The 26,028-nt window shown below is 36.5% G+C and overlaps 1 protein-coding gene across 1 annotated transcript in view; it reads right to left on the reverse strand.

Moving 5' to 3' along the window:
* The window catches only part of LOC129776607 (lachesin-like), a 263,339-nt gene that overhangs the window by 86,309 nt on the left and 151,002 nt on the right, over nt 1–26,028 (reverse strand). Inside the window, exon 2 of the mRNA XM_055782342.1 lies at nt 15,024–15,130. Within this exon, the coding sequence (XP_055638317.1) occupies nt 15,024–15,130 (107 nt within the window). The remainder of the gene's footprint in view (nt 1–15,023; nt 15,131–26,028) is intronic.

Genomic DNA, 26,028 nt, shown 5'->3' on the forward strand with positions numbered 1-26,028 from the left:
AAAATCTGCGTAAAAAAACCACGTTAATTGGAAAATCCGAGTGAAAAGAACCACGTTCATTGGAAAATCCGCGTAAAAAAACCTCGTAAAAAACCGCCCAAATAAAAACCCCGTAAAAAAAACCTGGGTGTATATATTAGGCCCTTCTTTGAAATTGTAGTAATGTTCGGGCTTCTTATCAGGATACATCGAATTTCTCGAAATCATGTTATATTTGTTCAAAATTTGTAAATTTATTCATTGTGCCGTGAATTGAAATCCGGACATTTTTTTATTCATGATTTGAATTCCCGACACACATCAGCATCGAGAGAAATTAGTTATTGATTGCTGTGGAGCTTATAATTTTATTGTTTTTCTTTTATAATTTTAAAGTAAACATCAATAATGAACAAAAGTTTTTCATAGTTAATTTTTGATCCGTCGGGATTTTAAATCATCTCCTAAATGTGCTTTTATTCCGAACGTGGATTTCACAACACAAATATTTGTTTGATTTTTGACATTTTTGACAGCTTGACAGCTTGACACCAAACTAAGTTGATACAATAGTAACTATCAGTCACCTTAATTAAACATGCAAAAGATGTTATGATTTTGGTATGATATTGAATGTAATGAAACAATGAATCTGTCCGGATTAAAAAGCATTGCGGTAAATGCCCCAGAAATTCTGGAGAATCTACACTTTCATTCTTCAACTCTAAGAATCAGAAATGTTGTTTTATGTTGATAATCAAAGAACCAAAAATACCAACAATAAACTTTTAGATAGAAGTATGTTTTTTTATAACATGATTGCAAAAAAGTTGAATAATCAAAGGATAAAAATGCTCTTGAGGAAATACTCTCCCTTAGATTGGTATTTATATTAAAACATCCACGACAAATGAATGAAGAATAAATAACATGTATTATATTCAATATAAAATTAGTATAAAAAAGTGACGGTAGAATTATAATAGTCATAATTTTTTTCAATTTCTCACCCCATCAATTCTGTATGAAGATTGGAATTGGGATAGTCCAACTTCTTAATCAGACAAGTTATTATGGCGTTAGAAATAATAATAAATACTACAATATTTTGTATTTCTATGCTGATCTACCTCTGTGGTTAGTATTTATTGTCGTACCCAAATAACCACCCAACCAATGCCCGATTTCATCTTCCGATGCCCAAACCAACGACAAACGCGTCCCATCTCTACCCTCCCGTCAGTTTTCCAACAAGTTGACGTTTTGAAGCCCATTATATCTCCCACCACTGGGTGTAGCGCAGGGGTTTTTCTCATTTCCAATGTGTACCCAACAAAAGGGAAGGCTAAGGGTACGATAAAGTCAATAATGTTGACATTAAATTTTCTCCAGAGCTTCCCCTGCGCTCCGGTTGCGGCTTTTCGCTGCCAGCAGATGAGTGGTGAGCATGCGGCAGACACTGCGTCCACAGAGATTTTCGCTCGAAGGTTCATATGAATGAACCGTCGTAAACCCCCTCTTAGCTAATTGTCAGAAGAGGGAGGATGCATACCACGGAAGAGGAGGGTTAATATGGATCGCTCCTATGGGTTGTAAAATTTAATAAAGTTTACTCTCATGGAAAGTTGGTGCCACTGTTTACGTTAATTTACGTTTTCAATTTATATTTGATTTGGGTCTTCACATGAGTTGTAGTCTTATGTAGGAGTGATCATTGTTAGTAAGATTTGATGGAATTGCTACATCTTTTTGAAGAGAAACAATCCGTAATAATTTCATTGGATAACAACTGAAGCAATATTTGTAGTTACGGTACCTTTTACATTATGTCGATGAATTTATCATTAATGATAAATTTGTTTTGTTGGTAATACAGTTTCCAAATGACATTGTATTCGGTATCAAATGTAATATTAAGAAAATCCACTCGATGTAAGTTCGTTTTGAATCTCCGTTTTCCCCGAAAACAAACAATATTCGATTAACTTGAAAGCCATAGCCCACATTTCTCGCTTTCGATTTAACCGCCGGATTTTAACCCTCTTTCGAGGGGATCGAAACTTAAACGAAACGAGAAAAAAAGCAACGTGGTGTACATAATCCAGCATCGATTGCGCTAACCTTGCCACCGTACAAACGGACAACTAACAAACAGCACGCATCGGAATCGGGGGTGTTAATTTCCCGCTTTGCCACAGATTTTTCACCATAGCGTTACACATTCCTGAAACATTTGGCGCGCTCGGAGCGACAACGTCAGTTAGATTCTATTATTTGCCACTTGTTTCTCCCCTATGTTCGCTATGGCACTATCCTGGGGGATGGGTTCAATCGCCGTATTTCCTGCTTGGGGTTCGACTGAATGGATCATTGAAACGGGTCTGGGCGGCGGCGAGGAAGGCTACGACGACGACGACGAATATCAGCACGAGACGATTTATAGGTTTGTTTACGAGATATTCACAACACATTCCGGCTAGACTGATGTAATGGGTTTTCTACCGGCAGCAGGTCCCTTTTTTAGTTCTTTTCCCGCCCTCCAAATAGCGAAGATGTGATTCGTACTTCCGGATCGGGTGGCATGGTCATGAAAGTCTTGCTTTTTTTTTTGCTTCCCTCTCGCTCTTGTCTACAATACACGGAAAATCTTATAATGAATCGAAGCAGCATTTTTCGACTAATGAGAAATGTGCAGATTACATCAATGATAAAGCATTTTTCCATAGAAGCAATAAAAATAACAATGATCATGTACAGGCAAACCTTTTTTTGTGCGGGGGATAGGGACCGCATAAAAAAAAAGTTTCCCCCAAGAAAATAACTCAAATCCACGCCATTCACCGTTCAGTTTCCTTTTGTTTTCCTGCTTTGCGATGAGACACTTTGCCTTTTCGGTTGCACGTGGCTGTTTTGTTCTTTTAGTTGCATGTCGAAACGTGTTGCTGTTAGAAATCATGTCATGCAAGAACTTAGAAAAACTTAGAGCATTTGATGAGAGGAGGGGAATGATTTCAGAAGTGGGTAATTGAGACGTAAATATGCTTTTTTCGCACCGAAATGCATATAAACCATCGAAAAAAACTAAATGGACGATAACTTCGTCAAATATGCTTCGTTTCATACACCGCACAAAACAAATCGCACAAAGAAAACCCGCACAAGAACAGAAAATCGCACAAAAAAAAATCGCACAAAAAAATCGCACAAAAAACCGCTCAAAAACAGGTTTTACTGTGTATGTCTCAAAAAGTAAAAACGATCGAGTAATATTTTTTATATTTGCTGCCTTTTTAATAATATACAGCGTTGGCAAGATAGAATACACAGTTTTCAATTATTTAAATATTATGTGATCCAATATGGTTGTATTCAGGGCCCAACATTTTCAAAGCCGAAAAATGAAAATGAACATTCTCCTCAGACGCTTCGTTTCGAGCAGGCTCATTTTCATAAACGTCTTCCTCTCTCTTGTTATTGAGCCACAATGACAGTTCGACAGTTATTCTCGTTCTAAACACTTCATTCCATTCATTCATTCCATTTTTAGTTGAAACAAATGATGTTCATTCGCGATGCCAATTGAGGCATAGCGAATGAATATACATCTAAGGTAAATGATTTTGGTTTGTCCAGTCGAAAATATGATCTTGTCCACTTTTTTGAATACTCAAATTTAGTGCACCTGTGTCAAATCAGGCATTCAAATGTTTCAAAACCTATAAATAAAATTGTCTTTTTCATGATTTCCGGTAGTTTTATAGTATACTTCTACGGATTCACATGTTTCGAAGGCTGATTATATCCAGCTTCTATTGGTGTCAATGCGACCTTCATTTGAGCTAACTTATAATCAATCACCAAATGATTATCTTGTACGTATTCAGACCTTTTCTGGATAATAACACTTACAAATATTGTAAACATCATGCTTGCACACTATTTGTATCAGATTTACATAGCTAAACCATGTAATTAATGCATTTTGATGACCTCAATTCTGATCATGAGTGGTCCGATTCACTAATGTTGGTTTGTCCACATGATTTCTATGTCAACCGCGCGCTGCAGTTTGCTTATGGATTCCTTCGTGCATAGCAGAGATTAAGTATCTCTGTGTTGAGTGTGTTGAGGTGAACACTTTTACAATGCCCAAGAAAAGGCAATATTCTGAGAAAAAGCCTAAATTATGAATGAATCAATATGATGACAGTAAATTCAAGCAATGAAAAATGCAACATCTACTTGAAAATTCGAATTTCTTCATTCAAAAATGATGATTTCTAAAACCGGACAAACCATGATCAGAGGTGGACAAACCATGATCATAATTTCTCTTTAAGGAAAATCGTTAAAAACATAAAGATTTGAATAATTTCAACGCCTTATTAGCAACTATTAGCAACTAGGGACTTGGGGCTTTTCAACAAACCCAAACACGTCTTGATTATATGTGATTTTTATGAAGAAAAATCGATTTGCATTTACTAATTGCGTGAAAACATCCTAAATCGGACAAACCAAGATCATTTACCCTATCTCTTCATTCAATTTGAGTTCACTGCTTTTATGTGTCGAATCGAATCGGCAAAATGAAAACCAAAGCACGGAACATACAGTAAAAGGTGAAAGATTTCGAATGCTTATAACTCGAACATTCGGAAATATGCTTGCATCAATAGATAGAAAATACTTCTACGCATCACTTTTCGTCAGATAAACAATTGAATGATTGCGAAATGTTAAGCGATATCTAAATGTCCTAACTGCCACGTTTTAATTGGCCCGATTTACGGTTTCCCCAATACCAAGGAGCCTGGGGTAATCGGTATAGCAAATACATTCAAGTTTTCAACTTTTGTTCCCACTGGAATGTGTTTCCCTAACACGAACTTCATAACCAAGGTGCCAGGGGAAATCGCTTTTGCAAGCTCGGAGACGAACGAATCGTAAGATTTAAAGTCTCAGTGAACAAAGGAAAATAAGAAGAATTTTGCAAATATATGCAAGCTGTGAGTACTTTTATACTCGCATATGCCTTTGTGCAGACATATGTTTCCGGTCAAACAAAATCGCGGTTCGAAAAGTACGTACACATGAAAGATGCGATAATTTTAGAGGGAAATGTAAAATACAATGAACGTTTGATAATATTCTTCCGTTCACATATTTTGGGCATCATACCAAACGTAAAATAACGATCATCAAATTTATCTGAAACGAAAAATTTAATCTATTACAATGCATTTGTTGATATTACATCTTTTTTTTCTTTTTTTTTTCTAAAATATATATTTTTATCAAGGCTCATATGGCGTTAGCCTCACGGGGCCGGGAGTCCAATACTTTGACAATTTTTCTTATTATCTATGTTAGTAATATGTAACCGATTACTCGCGGTTGGCTCGAGGTTAGTATTACAAGTGTTTTCGTAATTGGGATGTTGCTGTCTCCAATGCTCTGTACGTGTGCCCGGGATACGGGATACTTCCTATTGGGATGCAGCTGACCATTAATCAGCAACGCCCCCCTAGTCTGTACCTCATATCTAGCGTGGTGCGTCTTTCGCGACTCGAGGAATCCAGGATAGAATGGTCACTAGCCGGCGCAATCATCAATTCGTGTAGAGTTGTCATGAGCGGTACAACCTTTGGCTCTTGTTGAATGATCAGTGGACTCCACAACCTTTGGCCCGTGTATCTGTAAAGAGTGTGTGTATGTATTGCCGCGACTAAGTAAAAGTTTATCGATCGGATAGGAGGGATATGAAACGGGGACACAACGAAGGAAACATCATTAAACATTGACATCGGCGTTTCTGAGGAACAGGTATAGATGAAGCAGAAGATCAGGATCACGGCTACCTAAGATATCCCGGACGGGGATATCCGATTGTCTGCCTTGTGCTCTCAGTGCTCTAGAGAGCTGAGAGCGAGCAGCATGGAACCGGATACACGACCAGACAACATGCTCTATGTCGTGGTAGCCATCGCCACAATCACAAAGATTGTTTGCTGCGAGCCCAATGCGATAGAGATGCGCGTTTAGGTTGTAGTGATTGGACATAAGCCGAGATATCACGCATCTTATATCATTACATCTTATTTGTAATTTTTGAGCGGTAAATCGACAAAATGAATAACCCGGGATACTCGGAGATTCCGAAAAGGCGAAAAAAGACGTAGTAGTGGTGCCACGTTGGCAGGAAAATCCGCAAAGTTTATTTATAACTCGTGATAGGGAAAAAATGATTTGTAACATAGACGACTGTAGCGGTAATAAATGCACTTACATACAGCGAAAATTAAATGTTTGTAAATTTATTCGACATTCGAACGAAACAGGCCGAAAAGGCCAGCAGCGAAGGACTGCAACAGGAAGGGAACCTGTCATCAAATAAGCCGAGGATTATTCCTAAACGACCAGGCGCTATCGATAAGCGACTAATCGTTAGAGCGTCAGTAAATCTGGTTACAAATCATAACCTTCCGATATCAGTGGGAAGCCTTGCGCCTGATTCTCGATCTTCTGACAGCAGCGGTAGGTATTTTATTGTTGTTTATTGTGATATAGTTAGGGTCATTGGTACACACACACATCACATTACATTATACACTCACACACATGCCTCTGCCTACGCATTATCTACTGTTTGTCAATTACTTGAAACAATGTATTTTAGGCTAACATCGTTGAGACTTGGAAAACTATGCAAAATATTCGAATCCCTAAGTCAACATCTGGCGATTTACCAAGAATAAGTGTCGTAGAAGACGGAAAAGATATCTTCATCACGCAGCTTTTTGGAGGATCTGCAGTAACCAAACCTATTGGACAAGAGACTAATTGCATGCAACAACTGAAAGCCGTCGATCTTGAACCAAGACGAGGCTTCTATTTTGATGTGTTGAGGTTCTGGATGGAGTGAAAGGGAACCCACTCGGAACTCAGTGCTGTAGCTTCGGTCGTTCTGGCTACGCCATTCAACCGAGTGTCGGTAGAGCGTGCCTTGTGCTTTGGCACTAATACCAACAAACTCTCGATGGGCACTTTGGGAATACACACTCCTAAACCTGCTGTTAGTGAAGCTGAACAGGGAGGTAATCGATAAATTATTGCGAGTTATTTGTAACTGGAAGAATCAAATCCAATAATTTTTGTATCTCTTGTTTTTGACGTGGAACTACGTCTTTCAGGAAGTGGCACAGGTCACATTTTTATGAAATAAAGTTAACGTTAATAACTATTTTTGCTGTGAACCAGTTCTCATGATTTGCATACCAATCGATTCGGAAATTCTCTAAGATTTGTTTGATATGCTATACATTACAATTCGCTAATCCCTAAACGGTTTAAGTTCATGAAATCTGGAAGAACTTCCTTTTTTTCTCATACATTTGTTCTGCCGATTTGTGTGCTAACCCTACCCATATTTCGAACATTTCTTAACAGATCAGAAAATGTTTGCATCAATTGATAGGAAATATTTCTACGCATCTATCACAATTAATAAAATGTTATTTTTCATGAGATGAACAATTGAATAACTGTAAAATGTCAAGCGTTAACTAAACGCCCCAACTACCAAGTTTTGATTGGCCCGATTTACGGTCGAGAATCTGAGAAAATAGAAAGAGAAAATAGTCATTTCAGATACTAGAGATAAATGAACTTTCGCGATTCGTGTACTACGTAAACATGAGATGTGCAATCATTTCAGAGGCAAATGTAAAATACAATGATAGTTTGACAATTCGTCCGTTTACATATTTTGGTAGTCCTAGGCATCATATGAAACGTAAAAGGACGTTCATCAAATTTATTTTTAACGAAGAACATAATCTATTACAAAAATTTTGATGCATTCTAGAATAATATTCGAAGTGGTATACAAGTGGATTGCATAATGTAATTGCATGGTTCTACGTCGAAAATACGCGGTCGTGTCCTAGATACAATCCCTTGCACTTTTTCAATTTTTATTATTCTTATTTTTAACCTTAAACAAAAATAAATAATGAGTCTGAATGAAAAAAGAAATGAATAAGTTTATTTTGCTAACAATCAAATTTGAAGGACTCAAAATGAAAGGGGTGAAGTGACATAATCGATTTCTCTACATCGACTCTCTCTTTTGGGAATCAACATTTTTAATCAGGTTCGCTTTAAAAATTCGAGATGGTCATTTTCATTGGCACTCTAACCCTCATCTATCGGATTCTAGAGCAAACTAAAATTGCAATCTTTTTGCAGTTGAGTTATTAACTAAGAAAAAGTTGATGAAGGAAAATCGATCAAGTCACTTACAACCCTTTCTTCTGTTATCAATACTTCGGTTCTGAATGTTGTAGTAGAGCTTTTCGAGATGCTGGCTTTGTTGAAGTAGACATCTATTTAGGCATTTCTTCGATTATTTTCTTAGTAGCAGCAGCAGAAATACTGACCGGTCCCTTGATCAAAGCAGCTGGCTGGAATTCAAATTTTCACCAGCGAAGACCTAGTAAATTTTTCAGCTGTTGACTTCTGTAGAACCCGTCTTGCTCAAGGTCAGTGGCGTCGAGTAAAGCTTTGGTACCCGGTGTGATGCGTGGTTGCACCTGTTCAGGATTAAATTTGTACAAAAAAAAAAATCTAAACAAACGGTGAAAAAATCAATTTGATTCAAAATTCAACAGATATTTTTGATTCCATTTTTCGGATCTGTCTGTACTCCCTAAATCGTTCACCCGCAAGCGGTCCGCACCCCACACACCTCGGCCGACGCCCAACTCATGGTTCCAACAGATTTTGTAGGAGCTGTTCGACCTTCCATGAATCTATGTGTTGAATATAAAAAACGTAATGCTTAAAACATTCATGTGAAAACTCTATTTTCAATAAATTTCATATTGACTAAAACAGACATTTTGCTGGATTTCCTGATGAAAATGAGTAAAATGTGGTAGCATACAGTGTACATATATTTGTGAAACCACGTGCGTCATTTTCACTCCCTCCCTCCTCTCTCGCCCGAAAATCAATGATTTTGCGAAACAGTGTGAAAAAAATGATCGTTTTCGCACACTTCCCATCAAGTAATATCAACCAAATTCTAATCGATTACTCACAAGATGTTGAATTTTCATCTGCTGTCGCACTGTATAGTGAAAAACGTCGGAAAACTCGAAAGTGCTCTGAAAGTTAAATTTTCGTTTTTCAATCTTTGGCAATGGTTTTGTTTGTGTTGGTGAAAGCATCGTTATTTTTTCGACACTGATGCCAGACAACATCATTGAAACAGCTATAAAAACCACTCAATAAAATGTTATTCCAGAGTCATAGCGTTTCATGTCATGAAAATAAAAAATAAATTGTGTTGATATCAATACAATTATTATTTTTACGTTTAATGGGTCTATAATGTAAGTTTTAGCAACTTTAACATTGGCTAAGAAAAATTGTATTGCAGTGCTCGGAACACTGCCACGGCTGCCTATGCTTTCAAAAACAGTAAAAGGAATAATATTACATTCAATCAAAATTAAGGATCTCCAACGTGAATATGTGAATACAATACGATCAACGTGTAGCACTAGTTTTGTCACCTGTCATTAAAAAGACGAACGCGGTATAATATTATCCAGCATACTAAGCATACTACCCCTGGCCCGACTGGCTCAGTACTTTTTATTTCATCTTATGTTTACAATTACAATTTCTTATTTACTAACATAATTTTTCGGGTCGCGCAAGAATCGTACGCACACGTTTCCGTGGTGCTGACTCTGCGCGAACCCCTGTTGTATAACCAAACCGCTATGTTGAACAATCACAATTTCTTATTTACTAACATAAAATTTTTCCGGTCGCGCTAGAATCGTTCGCACACGTTTCCGTGGTGCTGACTCTGTCCCCTGTTGTACAATCAAAACCGCTATGTTGAAATTGCCCCTAGAAATTTGACGAATAAACAAAACTAAAGTGGGGCCGGTTCGACATAAGCGGGACTTATAAATTAAATAAGGGCGCTACATCTCCCCCTACTCAATGAGTTTTAGAGGAAACTTGAAGAGTTATGAAGGAAAATATTAAGGAATTATCAACATCAAGTTACTATGCGGAAGAACTTGTAAATACCAAAAGAGCCCCAATTCGCATGTGTTATAAATTTGCTCATGTTACGCTCGCGTATAATCAGAATTTTACTTCATATGCAAATGCACCTTCTATATATATTTATATTTGCAATTGTTCATCGGAACAATTATGGCGTTTGCATAATTACATTTTACTTTAGTATTGAATTGTAATTTTTTTTTTTTCAAATGTATTCAAAGACTCGTGTCAATGAAGGTGAAGGTGAAGGTAAAGGTGGAAGCTAGCCTTTTAAGTAGTATAGGTAAACCCACGTGTAAAAATGGGGTAATAGTGTTTGTGAGAGAAGAGCAAAGCACACGTAAATAGATCAATTCACTTATCAGACTGTGTGGCGCTTCATTGACACGAGTCTTTGAATACATTTGAAAAAAAAAATAACAATTCAATACTAAAGTAAAATGTATGAACGATATGAACAATTGCAAATACAGGGTTTTTCAACTTTAAATTCCGAAAGTAAATTGAAATAAAACACACTTAGAATTCGAATTTCGATGAAACTTTTATTTCAAATTAAAGTTTGGTTTATGCCATTATGTGTGAAATACAACATCATTCAAATGTCCACCTAGGGCTTCCTCGCACATCTTGATCCGGAACAGGTGATTTTCGATGACTTTTCGGCACATATGGGGCGGTATCTCGGTCATGACTTCACAAATGTTGTCTTTCAAATGTTCAAGAGTTTGCGGAGAGTTGGCATAGACACGGTCTTTCGCATAACCCCACAAAACAAAATCTAGCGGGTTCGAATTGCATGATCTGGACGGCCAATTGGCATCACCAAAACGCGAAATTATACGTCCCTCAAATTTCGTTCGCAATATGGCATGTTCGGTCGTGTTGTGTGGCACGTGGCGCCGTCCTGCTGAAACCACATGTCATCCGTATCCATATCTTCAATTTGTGGCAAAAAAAAATCGGTTAACATGCGGCCATAGCGCTCACCATTCACAGTTACCGTCTCGCCGTCCTTATTTTCAAAGAAATACGGCCCAATGACTCCACCAGACCATAATGTGCACCAAACAGTTTTGGCGGATGCAATGGCCTCTCAACAATCACGTATGGATTTTCTGAGCCCCGTATACGGAAATTATGGGTGTTCACATATCCACCGAGCTCGAAATGTGCCTCATCGCTGAAGAAAATTTGATGCGAAAATTCAGCATTTTGCTGCTGTTGTTCGTTCACCCAATCGACGTATACCCGACGCATTCCATGGTCACCATGCTCTAATTTTTCTACCAGTTGGACTTTATATGGATGTAGGTGCAAGTCCAAATGCAAAATTCGCCGCAATGATGTGTTTGACAAGCCCAATTGCTGAGCACGCCGTGGAATAGAAACATTCGGGCCATCCTCCACATTAGCAGCAACAGCAGCAATATTTTCGGCCGAACGCACATTACGATGATGCACAGGATTCACAATATCCGCTACGGATCCAGTTTGTTCGAATTTACGCACTACATTAGCGATTGTGTGCTCTGTAGGCCGTCCATGACGACCAAAATCCGTTCGTAATGCTCGAAAAACATTTGCCGGTTTTTCATCTTTTTTATAGTATAATTTTATCAAAATTAACACGTTGTGCGATGCTAAAACGATCCATATTGTAAAATGGCAGACATTCAACTAACAATATGACGCTTTGGTTGACAGCTATGTCAAACGGTTGTCAGCGCAGGGCTGTATACTTTCGGAAGCCCTAAATGGAAAACCCTGTAGAAGGTGCATTTGCATATGAGGAAAAAATTCTGATTATAAGCGATCGTAACATGAGTAAATTTATAACACATGCGAATTGGGGCTCTTTTAGTATTAACAAGTTCTTCCGCATAGTAACTCGATGTTGATAATTCCTTGATATTTTCCTTCGTTGATCGTTTTGTTTTCACATATTCATGTTGGAGAGCCTTAACCCTTCTCTTAATTGGCCGAGGCATTTTGATTGAATGTAATACATTTCCTTTTACTGTTTTTGAAAACATAGGCAGCCGTGGCAGTGTTCCGAGCTCTGAATGACAATTTTCTTACCCAATGTTACCCAATGCTAAATTCTAGACCGAATAAACGTAAAAATAATAAATGAATTGATATCAACACAATTTTATTCTATTGATTTTCATAACATAAAACGCTATGACTCAGGAATAACATTTTATTGAGTGGTTTTATAGCTGTTTCGATGATGTTGTCTGACATCAGTGTCGAAAAAACAACGATGCTTTCACCAATACAAACAAAACCATTGCCGAAGATGAAAAATGAAAACCTAACTTTTAGAGCACTTGCTCGAGATTTCCGTTGATATCAATACAATCGTTATGTCTACATTTAATGGGTTTATAATGCAAGTTTTAGCAACTTTAACATTGGTATTGTATGTATTCAAAAACTCGTGTCAATGACACAGTGTGATAAGTAAATTGATCTATTTACGTGTGATTTGCTCTTCTCTCACATACACCATTACTCCATTTTTATACGTGGTTTTACCCATACTACTACAATGGCTTCCTTCCACCTTCACCTCAAGGTGATGGGGGGTACAGCGAAAAATGAGAGCAATACTACGAGCATGGCAGCGATTATAATGTGAGGACTTAATGAGATCGGCATTACATCGCATCACAAAAATGAAACGAAATAAAATATTAATATTCTTCATGACTCATATTCATTATTCTCAATAATTCACATAATTCACAGATCCTCATATTCTCCATCTACCATTCCACCTTGTTATGTGTCAGACTGATATTCATTAATCATTTTCAGTTAGACAGTTCCTACCAGAAGCTGATTTTCTTTTTTGTTCGTTACAAACTGTTTGACGGTTATGAGTACATATAACAAACGGCTCTTTCCATGGCTACTATTTGGAGTTTCAAAAGAGTTAAACTAACAAATTTCTGAACAATGAAAAGAATCACATTTGAAAAAAACAACTGTTCTGAACAATCACAATCCTACGTCAAACTTCGGTCCGTACCCCTAGGCTCAGACCCTTCTATTTTTTTTTATAAATCGTTTATTCTTACAGGCTCAGTAATATAAACTTGATGAAGCCAAATTCTAAATCTATTTTTAATTCTAGAGTATATTTACAATTTGCTTATTCTACCGCTAATAAGATGGGAAATCGATTAAATGCAGATGCGATTAGTTGGGTGATATAATTTTATCATAGAGATGAGGGGACATAAGAAGATTTGGACAATTTTGATGTTTACACACGGAGATCAATAGTTTTGATGAAAGGATAGATTTTGTCTAACCGAGCCAACACATCCCGCACTTGTCGCAATGAGTTGTTTCCCTCGGGCCCGGAGAGATTTTTCTAAATTTGTTCTGGCTACAAGATACACCTCGCACGAACAGACAACATGATCAATGTCATGATAACCTTGACCACAAACGCAGAGATTTGACGATTTCACGCTGACAAGAATTCTAATGAAATCATCAAAAATAACGACAATATCAGTGGCAGATACATCATCTTTTCCAACAAGACTAATAAATGTTTGAAAGGTCACCAAGTTTTAAGCATCCTTTTTCAGTTAAATCCCGTAGTACAACTGGACACTTCTCTTGTGAATGAAAATAAGAGCACAAACCTTAAAAAATACTAAGAATCCTCTCGATAAAGGGTCATAGAGGATGGAATCTCGTGTTACCCTGCTCAAGCAAATAAGATTCATGTTCGAACGACGAAATCACAAAAACTCTTAAATTTTTCTACACGAATCGTGTAAATAATGGAGATTTCTATAAAGTTTTACAACGGAACTTTCAATACCAATTGCATGTTGAAGACAAGTTAAATCCCAATTCATTCATCAGATGTTCATACGAATAAGATTTTTGAAAATAATGATAGAGGAATATTAAGTAATATAATAATTTCCTGTATACTCAAAATACATAGAGGTCGAAAAACCGGTACTATCCCATAAAAAACGATTCGTTTGGTCAGCCTACGCGTAGTTGATTGGACTGTGAAACAGGAAATTAACACGGGCTATCGTAAAGCGGATAGCAACGAAAGCACCCGAATGGTTTTTGATTTACTTTGACAGAAGAAGCAATTTGCATTTGACCATCGGCCTTTTTCAGGACCACAAACAATTGAGAGCTAAAGTTAATTCTCAAATTATAAATTATATCCGAAGTAATGAACAAACCAATTGAGTGAAATAATTTCTGTAGGACTAAGAAAAACAAAGATGTCGAGTCTCAGACACAATATTTTTTCCCATGAAAATTACTCCATAAAAAATGCTACATTTCAGAGAACACATTTTCCGTGTATTGTTTCCCCACGGTTCGGCTATCGAATGCGTTCGTCGCCATCGGTCCCGAGATAAGCATTTCTTCCCTTCGTTTCCTGGCTAAGATTCTATAGGATTCTTTCGATACTGTGTTGCCAGCCCCCGTCTCCCATCTCATCGGTGATGTTATTCTCGATTAGTGCACTAGGGAAACTCCCAAACCGTTCTGATTTTGACCGAGGGGATGGGAAATAAATTATGTACGACAAGATCGAAGCTAATTCGATGGTGAAGGGCGGGAAATCTCTGCCAGCAAGGAAGTAACCCAATAAGCTTGGGGAAACTTTGCTGGCTGGTCAAGTGCGCTCCGAAGTTTGGGAAATTTTTAGCTGGGCGGAAGCCGACATTTGGAGATGTTTCCCTCGTACGTTATTGGTTGTCGTTTTAAGTTAAACGGTAATGTCACTTTGGAAGAGATCGAAAAGTGCGGACGGTAGATAACTCAAGGTTGGGATTTTATTTATGGCTTCCTTCCATGCGACATGTACACTATCAGTACTTACTTAATGTGTACCATGTTTCATTATTGCAGTTGACAAAAACCCGCATCACGAAATAAAACACAATTACCTTGTATGAGCCTAGATTCTTTACTGAACAGGCTAATTTCACGTTTCTTCCTGCAGGAACCGTGATATTCTCGATTATATCCGTAAATTCGGGGTCTTCCAGCACCGCTGCAAAGAAGTGAGAAAAGAGTCAGTATGAATAAAATATGTGTAAATGAAATTATGTTTGAGCTAAATTCAATTTTTCACATGAGATCTTCTACGTTGCGAAATCTTCACCAAATCTTTACATTTTCTCGTCAAAAATCCGTCTTCCCCATCCACCACGTGCATCATTCATCATGCATTCAATGGAGTTTGTCAGTCCTTTTCATTAAACGTGAAATAACAGATATTGACAGAAGTGAAACAACCGTACAATGAAGTTTATGTTCGTAGAATTTCCACCCTCCGGTTCACGAGATTCCTTTTCTTTTTTTTCACATCTGCAGTGTGCGCGGATCCCGTTCCCCCTATGCCTCCAGCCCACCTGAAGGGAAAGGATAAGGGAAAAGATGTTTTTTCTCGCAACTGAGTAAGAGTCGCAACGTCTCTCACGTACATTGCGACTGACAATCAAGCCAGCAGCATTCCAAAGATTGGCCACAACTGTGAAAAGGAGGTCGGGGGAACGGGAAAGTTGGATCCGGAAGGCTCAGATCCGTTAAGCCAAATTATCTTTCATTACCTCGGAACGGGACTGGAAGTTCCCCTTAATCTTCCGCAGAACACGGACACGGCGAACAGCGAACCGACGAGAGTTTGCAGTATTAGTTGGCCCGCTGGCTTCACCTTTAGGCTTCTTCTGTTCCACTTGCAGCGACCATCCACAGTCCGAGGGAAGATTGCGAACTGAAATGATTGTTAGTAGTATTTCGATCGAGATGATTCATGCCAGTCACGTTGTATTTTTTTTAATTCCGCTCATACATGGCCCTTCTTTTCGTTCTGCTGAAGCATACCCGGAGGCGAGTTTGATGAACCTCCTCGGGCTGGTATTAACGGCGGAAAGTAGCAGCAGGGGAAGATGAAACTTTTGAGGGAAGATTATTTTTACAGGTTGTGAATGAACAACGCGAACAATGGGATGCCGATCCTTAGCTACAGAACTATTGGTAAACTTAAATTGCTGCCTGCAGAACAATTGCGGAAAGTAGTGTTAATATTTCCAATGAGTTCGTGCAGAGCATGGTAGAGTTGGGTAATTGTTTCCAAGAACAAGCACTATGCAAAAACAATCACTACATATGCTTCACAACATGACGTTTTATTTAGAGGTTTCAATACTTCATTCGTAGAATGATTCATTGTTTCATGAGGATATTATTCGTTAGATATATTTTCCAAATAACTAATGAAACAACTCCCTAAAACAGGATTTTAGCTTTACTATTATCTATGGTTGAACTACCATCGGAAACGATTGTATAACATTTACCAGAAAAAATAGCGAAATACAACAGTATCTAATGGCGTTGCGTTTTTCCAAAGTTAAATCATGACATATAGACACCAAATCATTTCCACTTACAACTGTACAACATGTGTCATAGGAATTAGATGTTAGAAACTGTTAAACAATGCATCCTGGAAGATCAATAATGCGTTGAAAAACTATCGTTTGAACGATAAATTCCGCTCAATTTTTCAGACATCGGGCCCTATTCCCGTATACACTCCACGGTGAAAATGAAATGGATTGTATCCGCGAAGGCAACGATATATGGTCATATGGATACGAAATTATTTTTCTATTAAAACTTACCATTATAATATACAATTGTCTTCAGAAAGAGATTATTTAACACCAATCCTACCGATGCTTCATGTATACCTATTCCTACTTCTTTAAAATAACATTCACATTGCTATGCATAGCAAAAATATATTATTTATCATGATTTGGTATATGAAAGCAACTTTTTTTCGAAAACAAATGAACATTGTTTATTTTATTAAATTTTAAGAACCATAAAAATAATACTAGAAAAAAATAATTATTCTTCAACTGAATACTGATTTTTTTTAAAATAAAAGGGTATATGCTAGCTTTAATCATCAAGTGTTTTACAAACTGTTAGGTTCACGAAGGCACATTTTCCACACACTATTTTTTGTATTTGGAACATTTTTTTTTTGGTCTTATTTTCTTTGTAAAAACCTATTTGGCACTTTTTTTGCACTGGTACTCGAAAATACGAACTTGAATTTGTTATAATTTCGTTTTCTTCCTGATGTTCTTGTTCATTATCTTCGGCAAGTTCTTCAGTAAATTGGAATAAAAACTGCTGTCTAGAAATTGTTTTGCCTGTTGATTTTCTATACAAAATCCATGAGTTGATTCCAGCCAGGTCAGATATAGTGAAAAAAAATTGCGCAGTCCATCTTTGAGATTTCGATTCACGGATTATTTTCTTACCATTTGATCCGTCATGTCTACACTGTATGTAGTGTTATTGTTAAAATCTGATCATTTTAGGTATACGCTTACCGTTTTTTCCTTTCTCTAGATTCATGCTTTGAGCTCAATAGAAGCACTTTTTTTGATTGGCTTACTTTTGTAAATGGTAAATGACTCGTTACATACTATATTTCTTCTGTTTGGCGAGTTTTTGTAGTTCTTTTTTATTTCCACGTATAGTTCCAACAACAGTGGTTTTTAAATCGCATAATTTCTCAAAAAATATTCCTGCTCATGATTTCAAAAAACAAAGCAGAGTCCATTTCTTGTTCCATAAATATGGGATGTTCAAATTGTTTGCCTGATATGCGCCACGTGCATATAGGAGAGCAATAAATGCATTTATTTTTGCAGGAATACGATTACATGTTGTTCACAATACTTGAGGGACCTTTTCTGTACATTTTTCAGGTGCTCCTTTATACGATTGTCAATAATCAAAGAAAATGCCACATCTTCCACATCACTTCCACTTTTAGAATTTGATAATGGTCCCTTTCTCTTTTGTCCTCTACCTATGTTTAGAATATTTTCGTCTTCACTTTCTTTACGTGGGGACTCATATTCTGCTGTACTTCCAAAAGAGTGATCATTTTGTTCTATGCTATCCACTTCACTTTCAGTTGGTTTCTCTTCACCAAATTCCGAAAACTCTTAATCTATGTCATTTATAATTTCCATTGATTTCAAATACCTTGAATATTTCGACCTTTTGTAATAAGAATGATTAGCAAATTTCATGCTTGACACGCAAAACAGAATTATGACTTTGAATGGTTACTGTAAGCTCGCTAGGCTATTCATTGTCAGCAACACAAATCATTCTATTCATTCACCGATACATATAAAGCAACAGCAAAAAAGTGTAATGCAACGGTTTTGTATGACAACCGCACATACAATTCTTTTTGACAGCACATGAATGTGTGTACGGGTCGAATGACCTTCTGCGGTAGTTAGAGCAGATTACATATATTTTTCCGTTAAAAAATAAACAAGTAATTAGTAAATATTGAAAACGAAAAACATTCGATGTATGTTTTAAGAAAAGTAGTATAAGCAAATGACTATGTAATAATGTTATTTGCATGAAATTCTCACAAAAAGTTTAGAAAGGGTTATCTGACCCCTCGTGGTAGATTTAGTGTTAATCACATGAAAAAAAAAGTTTTCCATTCACATTGAACACTAATTTGATACGGAAAAGATAATTTTCATTCATAATTTCTATTTGAAGGTGTTCATTCTGCCTAAAAACCCATTATTATATTTAACGCTTCACTAACTCGTAAAAAAAAGTTCAATGACGTGCCGTTCATTTCGTTTTCCCAGCAAAGTGTACACGAGAATAAAGCACACCATATTGACACTTTTCTCCACATTGGAAAACAAATAATCAATTTATTCTGAAAATTTTGTATGGGCTAGAAAGGCATCGCGCACCTGAGACGTAACGCTAAAAATCAATTTTTGTACAAATTGTACAAAGTTAGAGTAAACTAGTCTATAAATTCAATAGTTCGAACTCAATTGATCGGAATTGAAAAAAAAATAGCATGACACACCGAGATTCTAGATCATATGGAGAACTCGATTCTTCAAAAAGTATTTACTATATTTTTTATATAATCCACGACACCGTTATATGCATGAAATTGTAAAATGTTGAAAAAAAAGTAGAATGGTCTAAGCCTAGGGGAACGGACGTATGTTTGACGTAGGACTGTGATTGTTTGAAGCAATTGTTTTACAATGTATTTTTTCATTGTTTAACTTAATTTTTTGAGACTCTAAATAGTAGCTCGTGGGGACTCATATTCTGCTTCATTATCTGTGACAATATATATCTGTATAATACAATATAGATATGTATTATCTGTTTGCTATATGTATCGATATCCCTTGAACTTGTGGTAACAATTGAGGTGGTAAGATGGATTATCCGTTACTCCATTGTCCAGAATGTTCGAATGTTTCGATGAATTATTACACACAATTTTAACAATACAAAATTCACGGAAGCCAACCTGAAGGAAAGAATGCATAATACATGATTTAGCTTCCAATTCGCATGTCTCTTTTATTCGCAAAATTACATGCGAATGGCTACCGAGAGAGCGATTTCTGGTTTCGTTCATTATTTTGAACATTGGATAATGCATAGCAGGGTGTCATAACATAACTATATATGTTCTAAGAATAGGATGGTCAAGAAGTATAAATTGGTTTTTAGTTAAATTATCGAAATTTAAACATTGGTTCTTTTTAACACTACTGTTCATTTTACCTGCATTTCCCCTCTACAGCCATTCCATGCCAAACCGATATTGTGGTTCTCGGATTTTCGTGAATTTTTTAAGGTTTGTTCCTTAACGCAAAATATTAGACCCGTATTTTTTTATTTTTTCATTAGGGTAACCATTTCGATTTTAGGTACTCCGTGAAATACTTTTGCTATAAAAAGTGTCCTTCCATAAAAAAAAAGATCGGAGAGCCCCTGGGCAAGATAAAACGTTTAAATGATCTACTAGAACGCTGGATTCTAAAATATTTTTATCAGAACACATCTACTTTGTTAAAACATAGTAGGTAGGACCCAATGAAAAAATATTACAGAATTTTAATACATAGATCACTACGCAGATCAGTGCACGGACACGTCAGTTTGACAGTTTTGCATGGTTTGTTTCAACTCCCTTTCGTTGCAATTTCCACATGTGCATTATGGTAGCCTCGAAAATGGTCATGTCAAATTTCAAAAACCGACCATGTACATTTTGATTATTGGCCCAAACAAATAACCTGTACAAAATTTCAGCTCCATCGGCATTTGATTTTTTGACCTTCGAAATATTCGGGCACGATAAAATACCCTGTACAAAATATTAGCTCAATCGGACTTCATTTTCAAATGTCGCAGAAATAAAAACCGAAAAATCAGATAAAATCGGGGTTTAAGAAAAAAAATGTTGATGCCAAATGTCATAAAATGGCATGAAACATCAAGATTTATTTTTATCTCGAAAAAAAATAATTTTGTCAAGAATTGACTTTTTGGCACTTTTCCCGTCTGAAAAAAACAATTTTTGACAAAAAAATAAAATAACAGTGAATCTCGAATTTCATGCAATTTGAAGAACTTTGTCATAAAAAAATGGGTGATTTTTCGATTTTCAAAAAACTCAAATTTTGACGTCCACAACATTTGAAAATGAAGTCTGATTGAGCTAATATTTTTTATAGGGTATTCTATCGTGCAAACCAACATTTCCCGATGAAAAATCACGAAGCTTGTTTTCATTAGCACCCTAAACCATACGTTTTATCTCGTACTCCGAGAAAAATTCCATCAAGTCCCAAGTCTCTTTTTATAATAAAAATTGCTTTTGAGGCAGATTTTTTTCAAAATTAATGTGTCTGGCATCTTTGAAAAACTGAGAAAGAGTTGGGAAAGACGGACACCAGAAGGTAAAGATGGAAGTCTCGGAAAGGGGGCGGGGGGTATTGGGATGGTAAACATGGACGCTACTTGAAAAGTTATATTTTGAAATTCAAATTTATGTACTGAATAATTTTAAGGTCTTCAAATAGGCTACAAAGTGATTGAACAAAAAGGCTTGACTGAAATTACCTAGAAGGGCCTTGTAATTTTTGTCATTGTTTCTTGTCTGAAATAGCTCCCGGCATCCGAAATAACAGATTCGGATTACGATTTAAACCCCGCTGAGCCAGGTTTTTCCAGCCATTTTAGTTGGTTTATTGAACGAATGCTTCAGTTCGTTTTTTCCGCTTGCTCGAAAGCCAATTTTCTGACTTCCATCATGGATTCTCTTAGAATTTTCCCTTTAGGTCGAGGAGATGTTGCACTTTGTCCAATTTTCAAAAAAAAACAAAATAAGAAAAATCAAAATTTAAGACCTAGGGTAAATGATCTTGGTTTGTCCAGTCGAAAATATGATCATGGTTTGCCCACTTTTTTGAATGCTCTAATTCAGCGCTCCTGTGTCAAATAAGGCCTTCGAATGTTTCGAAACATATAAATGAAATTGCCTTTTACATGATTTATAGTAGTTTGATAGTATATTTTTACGAAATCACATGTTTTAAAGGATTATAAAATACACCTTCTATTTGTGTCAATGCGCCCCTCATTCGAGCTAACTTTTAATCGATCACCAGATGATTATTTGGCACGTATTCAGACCTTTTCTGGATTACAACACTTATAAATATTGTAAACATCATGCTTGCTCACCATTTGTATCGGATTTACATAGCTAAACCATTAAATTAACGCATTTTGATGAACTCAATTCTGATCATGAGTTGTCCAATTCAATAATGTTGTTTTGTCCACATGATTTCTATGACAACCGCTTGGCGCGCTGCAGTTTGTTTATGTTTGTTTATGGTGTGCTTCGCGCATAACAGAAGTATGGTTTTTCTGTGTTGATTGTGTTGAGGTGAACACTTCTAAAATGCCCAAGAAAAGGCAATATTCTGAAGAAAGCCTAAATTATGAATGAATCAATATGATGACAGTAAACTCAAGCAATGATAAATGCAACATCTAATTGTGAATTCGAATGTTTTCATTCAAAAATAGAGATTTCTAAAACCGGACAAACCATGATCATTTTTTTGGGCAAACCTTGATCAGAGGTGGTCAAACCATGATCATAATTCTTCTTTAAGGAAAATCGTTAAAAAACATAAAAATTTGAATAATTTCAACACCTTATGGTATTATTAGCAACTAGAGACTTGGGGCTTTTCAACAAACCCAAACTCGTATCGATTATGTGTGATTTTCATGAAGAAAAATCGATTTGCATTTACTAGTTGCGTAAAAACACCCCAAATTGGACAAACCAAGATCATTTACCCTACACTAAAAATGTATTTCAAAAACTAAAATTCTATTTTCGCTAAACCGCCATTTCCTGATGCTGATCGTCTTCGCCCCTCTAATTTCACAGCTGTAAGATCCGTCCGAAATTGGTCGTGTACAACCTTTACAATACAAATTGCTTCGATTTTTTTTAAAGAGCACGTCTTATACAATCTTGTACCGCGAGTGTTTTAATGTAAAAAAAACATTTCTCTAGTGATACCATCTATAAGTTTCTCAGAGGGATCAGGCTAGAAATGTTCAGCAAACTGAAAATTTTAAATTGCTTAGAATATGACTTTCATAAGTATTGCTATATGTTGTGATAAACCTACTGCATTTCATTTTGCACCTCATTCACACGTGAAGCCCCGATTTTTTCTTGTATTTATCATATAAATAGAAAATAGTCAGCAATCCGACTAGAAAGTAGTCACATTTTGCAAAACATCCGAAAATAAACCGAAAATAAATATATTTTAGTTTTATTATTTTATAACTGTCAGGCCCAGTCAGTCAGAACTTTCTTACCATAGTTTTTCATTCACATTGAACACCAGAAGTTGATTTTCTTTTATAATTTCTATTTGAGAGGTGTTCATTCTGCCTGAAAACCATTATTAGCTTTGACGATTCACTAGTTCGTAAAACGTAGTTCAATGGCGTGTCGTCCATTTCGTTTTCACCTTAAAGTGTGTAAGGGAATTAGGCCTAATATCTCTTCTCCATGTTATCGAGCAGTTTAGGTTCAAATGAAAATTTCGTTGTAGTATTCGAAACGTACTCACTGAAACAGATGAAAACACTGAGGTGAAAAGTTGTGTAGTAGACAAGCATAAGTAATCAGTTGGTGGCGCCGGTGGTGGAAAGCATGGAAGACGATCCAATACAATCCATTAACAATATCACGTTAAGTCCCTCGTCGGTCCCTAAGGGTTGACGTTGAGCATTTTGGTAGGAAAGCGCTACCTCACTGGGACTGACAGTTGCTCAATAAGAAAATTAAAATATATATGGTTTTTTTTCGGATGTTTTACAAAATGTGACTACTTTCTAGTTGAGTTTATGACTATTTTCTACCCATATATTATGCATCTCAGGGAGCTGATATTTAGAAACACTGATATTGAAAAAACATTCTTGATGCGGACTGAATGGAAATCGCAGTAAGAACAAGGGGAGGGAACCTACTCTGGGAAATACTGTAAAATAAAAAGGGCGATATTTTTGCATTGCATCTCGGGAGGCCTATACCTTCAGAAATGTTGTGCCGAAAGGATTTTGAAAAGTTACAGCAAAAACTATTGGGTCAAATTCAACCACAATACAATGAAAGTAGGATTGCTGTACAAATCTCTAAACGCGTTTTTCTCTAAATCATGTTTTTCAGTTGGTGATATTTTATCTCTAAATCTAATGGACCAATTTGGCTGACATTTTTTTTCAGCATGTAAAGATCAGTCACAGGTCGGAATCGATTATATAGGGTTGGGCAAAAAGAAATGTCGTATTTCTGATCGAAATTTGACGCTTTTTTTGAAAAATCAACATCTTTATGTCGTCTGTAGTAAATTCTTCTAGCCTATCGTCCAGTTCTTCACTTGCGTATCCTCAATCGGAGTTGCCAAATGTGATATAGTTTATGACGATTATTTTCCCACAAATGTGATATATGTTCTCAGTATGATATATTCATAGATTCTTCGTAATCGATTGAACAGAATATTTCATGTTCTCCAATAACATTGAAGTTATTCATCGCCATCGAATATAGTATATAAAGCAAATTCGTTCGGTTGAATTTCATTTTTTATTATCATTTCCAACACTGTATAATTGACTGAAAACTTATTCTTATAAGTTTTCTAATCAGCAGTCGGTTGATTTCATTCGGATTCAACAGAAAACTAGTCCTGAATCGAATCCGAATTAATTATTATCGTTGCTGGCTTATTTACTCCAGTGGAGTAAAAATCGTGATTTTTGAATATTTTGCCAGGAATTATTTATATCGATATTGCAACGAAATTAAGAAAGACAGAAGTTGGGTGTCAAAGAACAAATTGTAGAGCATTTAGAGAACTTCAATTTAATTGATACAAACAATCAAATTCAATATGAATTTTCTGAGATAAAACTATTAATGACACATTAAAAATTACGAACTTTTAAGTTTTTCACTTCCAAAATGTTATTCAAATCCACAAATTCAAATGTTCCAGTACCATATTCTGTACTAAATTTTCTCATATTTCAAATGGAAGCAACAGAATAGTCTTACGTAGCGTACTTTTTTTATGTAGAGCCAGTTGAAGCCAACAGAGTTCGAAAGAAAAAAACGGTTCTATAACTCTGTCGCTGTTGAAATTCGAACATATGCATAGAAAAATTTTCCTCATCAAATATGATCATCTATCACCTCCTGAGAGATTCTGGATAATTTTTTTTATGTGAGAAAGGTGTTTTCCGAATATAAGGGGATGAATCAAAAATAAAATTCTTCTTTTACAGGGTTTTCCAACTCTAAATTCCGAAAGTAAATTGAAATGAAAAACACTTAGAATTCGAATTTCGATGAAACTTTTATTTCAAATTGAAGTTTGGTTTATGCCATTATGTGTGAAACACAACATCATTCAAATGTCCACCTAGGGCTTCCTCGCACACCTTGATCCGGAACAGGTAATTTTCGATGACTTTTCGGCACATATGGGGCGGTATCTCGGTCATAACTTCACGAATGCCCGATGACTCCACCATACCATAATGCGCACCAAACAGTGACGTTTGGCGGATGCAATGGCCTCTCAACAATCACGTCTGGATTTTCTGAGCCCCATATATGGAAATTTTGGGTGTTCACATAGCCACCGAGCTCAAAATGTGCCTCATCGCTGAAGAAAATTTGATGCGAAAATTCAGCATTTTGCTGCTGTTGTTCGTTCACCCAATCGACGTATGTTCGACGCATTCCATGGTCACCACGCTATAATTTTTGTACCAGTTGGACTTTATATGGATGTAGGTGCAAGTCCAAATGCAAAATTCGCCACAATGATGTGTTTGACAAGCCCAATTGCTGAGCACGCCGTGGAATCGAAACATTCGGGTCATCCTCCACACTGGCAGCAACAGCAGCAATATTTTCGGCCGAACGCACATTACGATGATGCACAGGTTTCACAATATCCGCTACGGATCCAGTTTGTTCGAATTTACGCACTACATTAGCGATTGTGTGCTCTGTAGGCCGTCCATGACGATCAAAATCCGTCCGTAATGCTCGAAAAACATTTGCCGGTTTTTCATCATTTTTATAGTATAATTTAACAAAATTAACACGTTGTGCGATGCTAAAACGATCCATATTGTAAAATGGCAGACATTCAACTAACGATATGACGCTTTGGTTGACAGCTATGTCAAACGGTTGACAGCGCAGGGCTGTATACTTTCGGAAGCCCGAAATGGAAAACCCTGTATATTTAAAAAACGAAAAATATATGCATAAAAAACGAACAAAAAAATTTTTTTTGTTGGAAATAACGCTAGTTGTAAAAGATGCCCAATACATAAACTCGGTTGATGCGGAGAAATCAACCTTGCGAATCTGGATTGGCACTTTACAGGGTTGAAGTAAGGAAAAGTGTCGAGTGAATTACCCTTGTTCCTGGA

Source organism: Toxorhynchites rutilus, chromosome 3, assembly GCF_029784135.1.
Source record: "Toxorhynchites rutilus septentrionalis strain SRP chromosome 3, ASM2978413v1, whole genome shotgun sequence".
In the NCBI taxonomy this organism is placed as follows: Eukaryota; Metazoa; Arthropoda; class Insecta; order Diptera; family Culicidae; genus Toxorhynchites; species Toxorhynchites rutilus.